We start from the raw sequence: 13505 nt of genomic DNA, 5'->3' as shown, positions 1-13505 counted from the left end.
CACTATACACACCACCACTATACACATCACCACCTAGACTACTATACACACCACCACTATACACATCACCACTATACACATCACCACTATACACATCACCATCTAGACCACTATACACACCACCACTATACACATCACCACTATACACATCACCACTATACACATCACCATCTAGACCACTATACACATCACCACTATACACATCACCACTATACACATCACCACTATACACATCACCATCTAGACCACTATACACATCACCACTATACACACCACCATCTAGACCACTATACACATCACCACTATACACATCACCACTATACACATCACCACTACACATCACCACTATACACATCACCACTATACACACCACCACTATACACACCACCACTATACACACCACCACTATACACACCACCACTATACACACCACCACTATACACATCACCACTATACACACCACCACTATACACACCACCACTATACACACCACCACTATACACATCACCACTATACACATCACCATCTAGACCACTATACACACCACCACTATACACATCACCACTATACACATCACCACTATACACACCACCACTATACACACCACCACTATACACACCACTATACACACCACCACTATACACACCACTACTATACACACTGTAACACAGGGACATCGTAGGAGGTGGCTGTAACACAGGGACATCACCACCATAGTTGTAAAGGTGGAGAGAGTCTGGGTAGGACAACATGGTTGAATCTCTAGGCTATAGTTGTAAAGGTGGAGGGACTCTGGGTGGGACAACATGGTTGAATCTCTAGGCTATAGTTGTAAAGGTGGAGAGACTCTGGGTAGGACAACATGGTTGAATCTCTAGGCTATAGTTGTAAAGGTGGAGAGACTCTGGGTAGGACAACATGGTTGAATCTCTAGGCTATAGTTGTAAAGGTGGAGAGACTCTGGGTAGGACAACATGGTTGAATCTCTAGGCTATAGTTGTAAAGGTGGAGAGACTCTGGGTAGGACAACATGGTTGAATCTCTAGGCTATAGTTGTAAAGGTGGAGAGACTCTGGGTAGGACAACATGGTTGAATCTCTAGGCTATAGTTGTAAAGGTGGAGAGACTCTGGGTAGGACAACATGGTTGAATCTCTAGGCTATAGTTGTAAAGGTGGAGAGACTCTGGGTAGGACAACATGGTTGAATCTCTAGGCTATAGTTGTAACCTGTAAAGGTGGAGAGGCTCTGGGTAGGACAACATGGTTGAATCTCTAGGCTATAGTTGTAAAGGTGGAGAGACTCTGGGTAGGACAACATGGTTGAATCTCTAGGCTATAGTTGTAAAGGTGGAGAGACTCTGGGTAGGACAACATGGTTGAATCTCTAGGCTATAGTTGTAAAGGTGGAGAGACTCTGGGTAGGACAACATGGTTGAATCTCCAGGCTATAGTTGTAACCTGTAAAGGTGGAGAGACTCTAGGTAGGACAACATGGTTGAATCTCTAGGCTATAGTTGTAAAGGTGGAGAGACTCTGGGTGGGACAACATGGTTGAATCTCCAGGCTATAGTTGTAACCTGTAAAGGTGGCAGTGCGTTCTTCAAGTCCAGGTAAGACCTCTGTTCCCGGTGGGTCATAGGAAGAAAAACACAAACATCAACACCCCCCCCACACAACAAAACAATAACACCCCACCAACACAACACAATTACCCCCCCACACAACACAATTACCCCCCACACACACACAACACAATTACCCCCCCACACACAACACAATTACACCCCCCACACACACAACACACATTACACCCCCCCCCACACACACACACAACACAATTACACCCCCCCACAATATAATTACACCCCCACACACACAATATAATCACACCCCCACACACACACACAATATAATCGCACCCCGACACACAATATAATCGCACCCCCGACACACAATATAATCGCACCCCCGACACACAATATAATCGCACCCCGACACACAATATAATCGCACCCCGACACACAATATAATCACACCCCCGACACACAATATAATCACACACCCCCACACAATATAAATCACACACCCCCACACAATACAATCACCCCCCGACACAATACAATCACACCCCCGACACAATACAATCACACCCCCGACACACAATATAATCACACCCCCGACACACAATATAATACACCCCCCGACACACAATATAATTACACCCCCGACACACAATATAATTACACCCCCCGACACACAATATAATTACACCCCCCCCCCCCCACACACATATAATTACACCCCCACACACAATATAATTACACCCCCACCAACACACACCACAACACAATATAATTACACCACCCCCCCAACACACACAACAGAATTACACCTCCCCCTCCTCCCACAATACAATTACACCCCCAACACAAACACATGTGCAACTGGAGAAAAAAATAATAAATCAAGACTCCACACACAAAGACAAACATCTCCCTCGCCCTGCATTTGGCAAATCTGACCATAATTATATCCTCCTGATTCCTGCTTACAAGCAAAAAAATGAAGAAGGAAGTACCAGTAACTTGCTCAATATGGTAGTGGTCAGATGACACGGATGCTACTGATTTGCTAGCACAGACTGGAATATGTTCTGGGATCATCCAATGGCATTGAGGAGTATACCAACCCAGTCACCGGCTTCATCAATAAGAGCATCGATGACGTCGTTCCCACAGGGACCGTACGTACATTTCCCAACCAGAAGCAATGTATTACAGGCAACATCTGCACTGAGGTAAAAGCCAGGGCTGCCGCCAATGAGTAGTTTTTGCTTGTAAGCAGGAATCAGGAGAATATAGGTATGGTCAGATTTCCCTGGCAGATAAATTAGCCTACATGGCTATATAGCAACAATATTATATTTAGAGATAACAATCGAGCCAAGTGTTTTGAGTTCCACTAGGGATGTTAATGGTTAGTCACAGAAAATTTTCACCAATGAAGCTTATCGGCCTATAGGTTATTTTAGGACAGTTTTTGACCTAGTGTAACTGAGGTTAAGGTTAGGACAGTTTCTGACATAGTGTAACTGAGGTTAAGGTTAGGACAGTTTGACTGAGGTTAAGGTTAGGACAGTTTCTGACCTAGTGTAACTGAGGTTAAGGTTAGGACAGTTTCTGACCTAGTGTAACTGAGGTTAAGGTTAGGACAGTTTCTGACCTAGTGTAACTGAGGTTAAGGTTAGGACAGTTCCTGACCTAGTGTAACTGAGGTTAAGGTTAGGACAGTTCCTGACCTAGTGTAACTGAGGTTAAGGTTAGGACAGTTCCTGACCTAGTGTAACTGAGGTTAAGGTTAGGACAGTTCCTGACCTAGTGTAACTGAGGTTAAGGTTAGGACAGTTCCTGACCTAGTGTAACTGAGGTTAAGGTTAGGACAGTTCCTGACCTAGTGTAACTGAGGTTAAGGTTAGGACAGGTCCTGACCTAGTGTGACTGAGGTTAGGACAGTTTGACTGAGGTTAAGGTTAGGACAGTTCCTGACCTAGTGTGACTGAGGTTAGGACAGTTCCTGACCTAGTGTAACTGAGGTTAAGGTTAGGACAGTTCCTGACCTAGTGTAACTGAGGTTAAGGTTAGGACAGTTCCTGACCTAGTGTAACTGAGGTTAAGGTTAGGACAGTTCCTGACCTAGTGTAACTGAGGTTAAGGTTAGGACAGGTCCTGACCTAGTGTGACTGAGGTTAGGACAGTTTGACTGAGGTTAAGGTTAGGACAGTTCCTGACCTAGTGTAACTGAGGTTAAGGTTAGGACAGTTTCTGACCTAGTGTGACTGAGGTTAGGACAGTTTCTGACCTAGTGTAACTGAGGTTAAGGTTAGGACAGTTCCTGACCTAGTGTAACTGAGGTTAAGGTTAGGACAGTTCCTGACCTAGTGTAACTGAGGTTAAGGTTAGGACAGTTCCTGACCTAGTGTGACTGAGGTTAAGGTTAGGACAGTTCCTGACCTAGTGTGACTGAGGTTAAGGTTAGGACAGTTCTTGACCTAGTGTAACTGAGGTTAAGGTTAGGACAGTTCCTGACCTAGTGTAACTGAGGTTAAGGTTAGGACAGTTCCTGACCTAGTGTAACTGAGGTTAAGGTTAGGACAGTTCCTGACCTAGTGTAACTGAGGTTAAGGTTAGGACAGTTTCTGACCTAGTGTAACTGAGGTTAAGGTTAGGACAGTTCCTGACCTAGTGTAACTGAGGTTAAGGTTAGGACAGTTCCTGACCTAGTGTAACTGAGGTTAAGGTTAGGACAGTTCCTGACCTAGTGTAACTGAGGTTAAGGTTAGGACAGTTCCTGACCTAGTGTGACTGAGGTTAAGGTTAGGACAGTTCCTGACCTAGTGTGACTGAGGTTAAGGTTAGGACAGTTCCTGACCTAGTGTGACTGAGGTTAAGGTTAGGACAGTTCCTGACCTAGTGTGACTGAGGTTAAGGTTAGGACAGTTCCTGACCTAGTGTAACTGAGGTTAAGGTTAGGACAGTTCCTGACCTAGTGTAACTGAGGTTAAGGTTAGGACAGTTCCTGACCTAGTGTAACTGAGGTTAAGGTTAGGACAGTTCCTGACCTAGTGTAACTGAGGTTAAGGTTAGGACAGTTCCTGACCTAGTGTAACTGAGGTTAAGGTTAGGACAGTTCCTGACCTAGTGTAACTGAGGTTAAGGTTAGGACAGTTCCTGACCTAGTGTAACTGAGGTTAAGGTTAGGACAGTTCCTGACCTAGTGTGACTGAGGTTAAGGTTAGGACAGTTCCTGACCTAGTGTGACTGAGGTTAAGGTTAGGACAGTTCCTGACCTAGTGTGACTGAGGTTAAGGTTAGGACAGTTCTTGACCTAGTGTAACTGAGGTTAAGGTTAGGACAGTTCCTGACCTAGTGTAACTGAGGTTAAGGTTAGGACAGTTCCTGACCTAGTGTAACTGAGGTTAAGGTTAGGACAGTTCCTGACCTAGTGTAACTGAGGTTAAGGTTAGGACAGGTCCTGACCTAGTGTGACTGAGGTTAGGACAGTTTGACTGAGGTTAAGGTTAGGACAGTTCATGACCTAGTGTAACTGAGGTTAAGGTTAGGACAGTTATTGACCTAGTGTAACTGAGGTTAAGGTTAGGACAGGTCCTGACCTAGTGTGACTGAGGTTAGGACAGTTTAACTGAGGTTAAGGTTAGGACAGTTCCTGACCTAGTGTAACTGAGGTTAAGGCTAGGACAGGTCCTGACCTAGTGTGACTGAGGTTAGGACAGTTTAACTGAGGTTAAGGTTAGGACAGTTCCTGACCTAGTGTAACTGAGGTTAAGGTTAGGACAGTTTCTGACCTAGTGTGACTGAGGTTAGGACAGTTTCTGACCTAGTGTAACTGAGGTTAAGGTTAGGACAGTTCCTGACCTAGTGTAACTGAGGTTAAGGTTAGGACAGTTCCTGACCTAGTGTAACTGAGGTTAAGGTTAGGACAGTTCCTGACCTAGTGTGACTGAGGTTAAGGTTAGGACAGTTCCTGACCTAGTGTGACTGAGGTTAAGGTTAGGACAGTTCTTGACCTAGTGTAACTGAGGTTAAGGTTAGGACAGTTCCTGACCTAGTGTAACTGAGGTTAAGGTTAGGACAGTTCCTGACCTAGTGTAACTGAGGTTAAGGTTAGGACAGTTCCTGACCTAGTGTAACTGAGGTTAAGGTTAGGACAGTTTCTGACCTAGTGTAACTGAGGTTAAGGTTAGGACAGTTCCTGACCTAGTGTAACTGAGGTTAAGGTTAGGACAGTTCCTGACCTAGTGTAACTGAGGTTAAGGTTAGGACAGTTCCTGACCTAGTGTAACTGAGGTTAAGGTTAGGACAGTTCCTGACCTAGTGTGACTGAGGTTAAGGTTAGGACAGTTCCTGACCTAGTGTGACTGAGGTTAAGGTTAGGACAGTTCCTGACCTAGTGTGACTGAGGTTAAGGTTAGGACAGTTCCTGACCTAGTGTGACTGAGGTTAAGGTTAGGACAGTTCCTGACCTAGTGTAACTGAGGTTAAGGTTAGGACAGTTCCTGACCTAGTGTAACTGAGGTTAAGGTTAGGACAGTTCCTGACCTAGTGTAACTGAGGTTAAGGTTAGGACAGTTCCTGACCTAGTGTAACTGAGGTTAAGGTTAGGACAGTTCCTGACCTAGTGTAACTGAGGTTAAGGTTAGGACAGTTCCTGACCTAGTGTAACTGAGGTTAAGGTTAGGACAGTTCCTGACCTAGTGTAACTGAGGTTAAGGTTAGGACAGTTCCTGACCTAGTGTGACTGAGGTTAAGGTTAGGACAGTTCCTGACCTAGTGTGACTGAGGTTAAGGTTAGGACAGTTCCTGACCTAGTGTGACTGAGGTTAAGGTTAGGACAGTTCTTGACCTAGTGTAACTGAGGTTAAGGTTAGGACAGTTCCTGACCTAGTGTAACTGAGGTTAAGGTTAGGACAGTTCCTGACCTAGTGTAACTGAGGTTAAGGTTAGGACAGTTCCTGACCTAGTGTAACTGAGGTTAAGGTTAGGACAGGTCCTGACCTAGTGTGACTGAGGTTAGGACAGTTTGACTGAGGTTAAGGTTAGGACAGTTCATGACCTAGTGTAACTGAGGTTAAGGTTAGGACAGTTATTGACCTAGTGTAACTGAGGTTAAGGTTAGGACAGGTCCTGACCTAGTGTGACTGAGGTTAGGACAGTTTAACTGAGGTTAAGGTTAGGACAGTTCCTGACCTAGTGTAACTGAGGTTAAGGCTAGGACAGGTCCTGACCTAGTGTGACTGAGGTTAGGACAGTTTAACTGAGGTTAAGGTTAGGACAGTTCCTGACCTAGTGTAACTGAGGTTAAGGTTAGGACAGTTTCTGACCTAGTGTGACTGAGGTTAGGACAGTTTCTGACCTAGTGTAACTGAGGTTAAGGTTAGGACAGTTCCTGACCTAGTGTAACTGAGGTTAAGGTTAGGACAGTTCCTGACCTAGTGTAACTGAGGTTAAGGTTAGGACAGTTCCTGACCTAGTGTGACTGAGGTTAAGGTTAGGACAGTTCCTGACCTAGTGTGACTGAGGTTAAGGTTAGGACAGTTCTTGACCTAGTGTAACTGAGGTTAAGGTTAGGACAGTTCCTGACCTAGTGTAACTGAGGTTAAGGTTAGGACAGTTCCTGACCTAGTGTAACTGAGGTTAAGGTTAGGACAGTTCCTGACCTAGTGTAACTGAGGTTAAGGTTAGGACAGTTTCTGACCTAGTGTAACTGAGGTTAAGGTTAGGACAGTTCCTGACCTAGTGTAACTGAGGTTAAGGTTAGGACAGTTCCTGACCTAGTGTAACTGAGGTTAAGGTTAGGACAGTTCCTGACCTAGTGTAACTGAGGTTAAGGTTAGGACAGTTCCTGACCTAGTGTGACTGAGGTTAAGGTTAGGACAGTTCCTGACCTAGTGTGACTGAGGTTAAGGTTAGGACAGTTCCTGACCTAGTGTGACTGAGGTTAAGGTTAGGACAGTTCCTGACCTAGTGTGACTGAGGTTAAGGTTAGGACAGTTCCTGACCTAGTGTAACTGAGGTTAAGGTTAGGACAGTTCCTGACCTAGTGTAACTGAGGTTAAGGTTAGGACAGTTCCTGACCTAGTGTAACTGAGGTTAAGGTTAGGACAGTTCCTGACCTAGTGTAACTGAGGTTAAGGTTAGGACAGTTCCTGACCTAGTGTAACTGAGGTTAAGGTTAGGACAGTTCCTGACCTAGTGTAACTGAGGTTAAGGTTAGGACAGTTCCTGACCTAGTGTAACTGAGGTTAAGGTTAGGACAGTTCCTGACCTAGTGTGACTGAGGTTAAGGTTAGGACAGTTCCTGACCTAGTGTGACTGAGGTTAAGGTTAGGACAGTTCCTGACCTAGTGTGACTGAGGTTAAGGTTAGGACAGTTCTTGACCTAGTGTAACTGAGGTTAAGGTTAGGACAGTTCCTGACCTAGTGTAACTGAGGTTAAGGTTAGGACAGTTCCTGACCTAGTGTAACTGAGGTTAAGGTTAGGACAGTTCCTGACCTAGTGTAACTGAGGTTAAGGTTAGGACAGGTCCTGACCTAGTGTGACTGAGGTTAGGACAGTTTGACTGAGGTTAAGGTTAGGACAGTTCATGACCTAGTGTAACTGAGGTTAAGGTTAGGACAGTTATTGACCTAGTGTAACTGAGGTTAAGGTTAGGACAGGTCCTGACCTAGTGTGACTGAGGTTAGGACAGTTTAACTGAGGTTAAGGTTAGGACAGTTCCTGACCTAGTGTAACTGAGGTTAAGGCTAGGACAGTTCCTGACCTAGTGTAACTGAGGTTAAGGCTAGGACAGGTCCTGACCTAGTGTGACTGAGGTTAGGACAGTTTAACTGAGGTTAAGGTTAGGACAGTTCCTGACCTAGTGTAACTGAGGTTAAGGTTAGGACAGGTCCTGACCTAGTGTAACTGAGGTTAAGGTTAGGACAGGTCCTGACCTAGTGTGACTGAGGTTAGGACAGTTTGACTGAGGTTAAGGTTAGGACAGTTCCTGACCTAGTGTAACTGAGGTTAAGGTTAGGACAGTTTCTCACCTAGTGTGTCTTTGAGGTTCTTGACGATGGATGCCTTCCTGGCGCTGTTCTTCCTCTCTACGTAGTTGGAGGGTACGAAGCCGGTCTTGTTGGTGGCGTTGCGGACCCTCCACCACGATTTACTGTCGTCCAGCAGCCACAGCCGCTCGTTCTTCTTAATGTCCAACTCCTGGTCTTGCTGAGCCAGGTAGTCAAACTTGGCGATGACAATCACCTCTTCAGTCATCTTGGACCTCTGGACCTGGGGAGAGAGAGGAGATACGGTTTAGTTTTGTCATCTTGGACCTGGGGACCTGTGTGACTGGCAGATAACTGTGTGGACAGTTTGGGACAGTGGACCAACGAGGTGTAGGCCTATCCCTGTTCTAATAAGCTATATCTTCACAGCTCCTTCGGCATTCAGATGCTTCTAAAAATGGCTTTCGCAATGTTAAATCATAGGCTTTATTAGTGGAGTGACAACCAACGTAGTTGGTCATTGTTACTAACCCCGCTGTATAAAATGGTCTTTTACCCAACTACTGAGTAGGGTTTTCAAATCGTTCATATTTGTTTAAGATTGTTCAGGTTCACCATTGGTTTTGGTAGTTGTATTTGGGTCATGTCATAAAGGACACAGGGTGTCTGTTAGACATTAACAGCCGGCCTTTGGCCAATAAAACACATTTGAAAAGCAGATCAAGAAATGTATTTGTGGCCAATTGTCAGGGAGAAGAAAAAAATCCCATTGAGAAAATGTTTTTGAACCTCCTCATTGATGGATGGTTAATGAGTTTATTAGCAACATTTAGTGGAATTAAATTGGGTGTGATCAGTATATTCATTATGCATCTTATCACATGCCCAGCATACAGATACAGTCTGAGTGGATGATCTGTCACAAAAGCACAAGAGCTGGTGCTACAGCATCTCAAACATGAAATGAATGGTCAACGGAAGGCAGGCTTCCCCAGCGCCTCACACACCACTCTGCAATGAGCTGGAGGCAGTACGCATTTTGAAAACATATTCTTAAATAGTTGGAAACATGAAGGTTTTACTACGAGGCACGCCTTACCTTGCTTCAAAATAGCCTAGCCAAAAATCAGACCATATCCGTGGAGGCAATTATTTTAGAATATACTTTTTCATTGTCCAGTTGCCAAAGGCACTAACCTAGTCATATTAGCATCCCATGCTAGTTGTTGATAATCCTAGTCATATTAGCATCCCGTGCTAGTTGATGATAATCCTAGTCATATTAGCATCCCATGCTAGTTGATGATAATCCTAGTCATATTGGCATCCCGTGCTAGTTGATGATAATCCTAGTCATATTAGCATCCCATGCTAGTTGTTGATAATCCTAGTCATATTAGCATCCCATGCTAGTTGTTGATAATCCTAGTCATATTAGCATCCCATGCTAGTACTACGGAAGGAACATCTGCACGTAGCCGTAGCCTACTAGCCTCGTGTTCACTGCTGTACTTCAGTGGTCAAATAATCAACAGTTTAAGCTCAAATTCTGATCTGTTGCATCAGACTTAACATTGGTCTTTTTAAGTAGCCTAGGCCTACTGTTTGTATGAATTTGGGATCAATTGTCCCACAACTGTCACAGAGTCTGTTCAGGAATAGGCTATTTCTTTCTTGAAAAGCTGTGGAGGATACTAGTTGTTGTTAAACAGTGTTAAAGTTGTTCAGAGGGTGTAACACACACAAAAAGCCCAGACTAAATGAGTGGACATGTGTTAAAGCACTGTGCTGAACAACAGCCCTTTTCCAATCCTCACTCGACCAGCAACACGTGCCAGTATTGTGGAAGAACTCAATAATTATACCCATTTCTAAAGCATCTAATCCCTCTGTGCCTAATTAATTTAATTTAAAAAAGTAATTAATTGTACCTTTATTTGACCTGGCAAGTCAGTTAAGAACAAATTCTTATTTTCAATGATGGCCTAGGAACAGTGGGTTAACTGCCTGTTCAGGGGCAGAACGACAGATTTGTACCTTGTCAGCTCGGAGTTTGAACTTGCAACCTTCCGGTTACTAGTCCAACGCTCTAACCACTAGGCTACCCTGCCGCCACAATGACTACCGCCCTGTTGCCTTGACATCCTTAGTAATGAAATGCCTTGAGAAACTTGTGAAGTCATATTCTCAGTGTCACCCAGAAGCTCCTCAACCCATTTCAGTTTGCCAATCAGCCTATAGACATCTAGAGGGGGTATTAACATGGTCTATAGACATCTAGAGGGTTCCAAATCCCATGTTAGGGTTCCGTTTGTTGATTTGTCTTCAGCCGTCAACACAATCCAGCCCAACATTCTGGCACAGAGACTCATTCAGGACTTCTCCTTAGATGGGGGGCTTGTTTTGTGGCAGTTGGACTTCCTGAGCCAACGCACACAGCGAGTCATGATAGGTCCCCAAGTGTCGAACAAATGCAATACCAACACAGTCTCTCCTCAGGGATGTGTTGTGTCTCCACTCCAACACAGTCTCTCCTCAGGGATGTGTTGTGTCTCCACTCCACCACCAACACAGTCTCTCCTCAGGGATGTGTTGTGTCTCCACTCCACCACCAACACAGTCTCTCCTCAGGGATGTGTTGTGTCCCCACTCCACCACCAACACAGTCTCTCCTCAGGGATGTGTTGTGTCTCCACTCCACCACCAACACAGTCTCTCCTCAGGGATGTGTTGTGTCTCCACTCCACCACCAACACAGTCTCTCCTCAGGGATGTGTTGTGTCTCCACTCCACCACCAACACAGTCTCTCCTCAGGGATGTGTTGTGTCTCCACTCCACCACCAACACAGTCTCTCCTCAGGGATGTGTTGTGTCCCCACTCCACCACCAACACAGTCTCTCCTCAGGGATGTATTGTGTCTCCACTCCACCACCAACACAGTCTCTCCTCAGGGATGTGTTGTGTCTCCACTCCAACACAGTCTCTCCTCAGGGATGTGTTGTGTCTCCACTCCACCACCAACACAGTCTCTCCTCAGGGATGTGTTGTGTCCCCACTCCACCACCAACACAGTCTCTCCTCAGGGATGTGTTGTGTCTCCACTCCACCACCAACACAGTCTCTCCTCAGGGATGTGTTGTGTCTCCACTCCACCACCAACACAGTCTCTCCTCAGGGATGTGTTGTGTCCCCACTCCACCACCAACACAGTCTCTCCTCAGGGATGTGTTGTGTCTCCACTCCACCACCAACACAGTCTCTCCTCAGGGATGTGTTGTGTCTCCACTCCACCACCAACACAGGGATGTGTTGTGTCTCCACTCCAACACCAACACAGTCTCTCCTCAGGGATGTGTTGTGTCTCCACTCCACCACCAACACAGGGATGTGTTGTGTCCCCACTCCACCACCAACACAGTCTCTCCTCAGGGATGTGTTGTGTCTCCACTCCACCACCAACACAGTCTCTCCTCAGGGATGTGTTGTGTCTCCACTCCACCACCAACACAGTCTCTCCTCAGGGATGTGTTGTGTCTCCACTCCACCACCAACACAGGGATGTGTTGTGTCTCCACTCCACCACCAACACAGTCTCTCCTCAGGGATGTGTTGTGTCTCCACTCCACCACCAACACAGGGATGTGTTGTGTCTCCACTCCAACACCAACACAGTCTCTCCTCAGGGATGTGTTGTGTCTCCACTCCACCACCAACACAGGGATGTGTTGTGTCTCCACTCCACCACCAACAGTCTCTCCTCAGGGATGTGTTGTGTCTCCACTCCACCACCAACACAGGGATGTGTTGTGTCTCCACTCCACCACCAACACAGTCTCTCCTCAGGGATGTGTTGTGTCTCCACTCCACCACCAACACAGTCTCTCCTCAGGGATGTGTTGTGTCTCCACTCCACCACCAACACAGTCTCTCCTCAGGGATGTGTTGTGTCTCCACTCCACCACCAACACAGTCTCTCCTCAGGGATGTGTTGTGTCTCCACTCCAACACCAACACAGTCTCTCCTCAGGGATGTGTTGTGTCTCCACTCCACCACCAACACAGTCTCTCCTCAGGGATGTGTTGTGTCTCCACTCCAACACCAACACAGTCTCTCCTCAGGGATGTGTTGTGTCTCCACTCCACCACCAACACAGTCTCTCCTCAGGGATGTGTTGTGTCTCCACTCCACCACCAACACAGTCTCTCCTCAGGGATGTGTTGTGTCTCCACTCCACCACCAACACAGTCTCTCCTCAGGGATGTGTTGTGTCTCCACTCCACCACCAACACAGGGATGTGTTGTGTCCCCACTCCACCACCAACACAGTCTCTCCTCAGGGATGTGTTGTGTCTCCACTCCACCACCAACACAGTCTCTCCTCAGGGATGTGTTGTGTCTCCACTCCACCACCAACACAGTCTCTCCACAGGGATGTGTTGTGTCTCCACTCCACCACCAACACAGTCTCTCCTCAGGGATGTGTTGTGTCTCCACTCCCCCACCAACACAGGGATGTGTTGTGTCTCCACTCCACCACCAACACAGTCTCTCCTCAGGGATGTGTTGTGTCTCCACTCCACCACCAACACAGTCTCTCCTCAGGGATGTGTTGTGTCTCCACTCCACCACCAACACAGTCTCTCCTCAGGGATGTGTTGTGTCTCCACTCCACCACCAACACAGTCTCTCCTCAGGGATGTGTTGTGTCTCCACTCCACCACCAACACAGTCTCTCCTCAGGGATGTGTTGTCTCTCCACTCCACCACCAACACAGTCTCTCCTCAGGGATGTGTTGTGTCCCCACTCCACCACCAACACAGGGATGTGTTGTGTCCCCACTCCACCACCAAACAGACAGGCCTGGATGAGATCTTTAAGGTCAGGGCCCTCCGCGGCTCACAAATTCATTTTCGACCCAAGCCACCCCTGTACCCGG

At 46.4% G+C, this 13505-nt stretch overlaps 1 protein-coding gene across 1 annotated transcript in view; it reads right to left on the bottom strand.

Moving 5' to 3' along the window:
* The window catches only part of LOC124039437 (cytoplasmic protein NCK1-like), a 96830-nt gene that overhangs the window by 49947 nt on the left and 33378 nt on the right, over positions 1 to 13505 (bottom strand). The window contains exon 2 of the mRNA XM_046355401.1: positions 8608 to 8848. Within this exon, the coding sequence (XP_046211357.1) occupies positions 8608 to 8833 (226 nt within the window). The 5' untranslated portion in view covers positions 8834 to 8848. The remainder of the gene's footprint in view (positions 1 to 8607; positions 8849 to 13505) is intronic.

The sequence above is a fragment of the Oncorhynchus gorbuscha genome, linkage group LG07 (genome assembly GCF_021184085.1).
Source record: "Oncorhynchus gorbuscha isolate QuinsamMale2020 ecotype Even-year linkage group LG07, OgorEven_v1.0, whole genome shotgun sequence".
NCBI lineage: Eukaryota > Metazoa > Chordata > Actinopteri > Salmoniformes > Salmonidae > Oncorhynchus > Oncorhynchus gorbuscha.
Note: the sequence above shows the minus strand (reverse complement) of the source record. Positions and strands in the feature narration are given on the sequence as shown.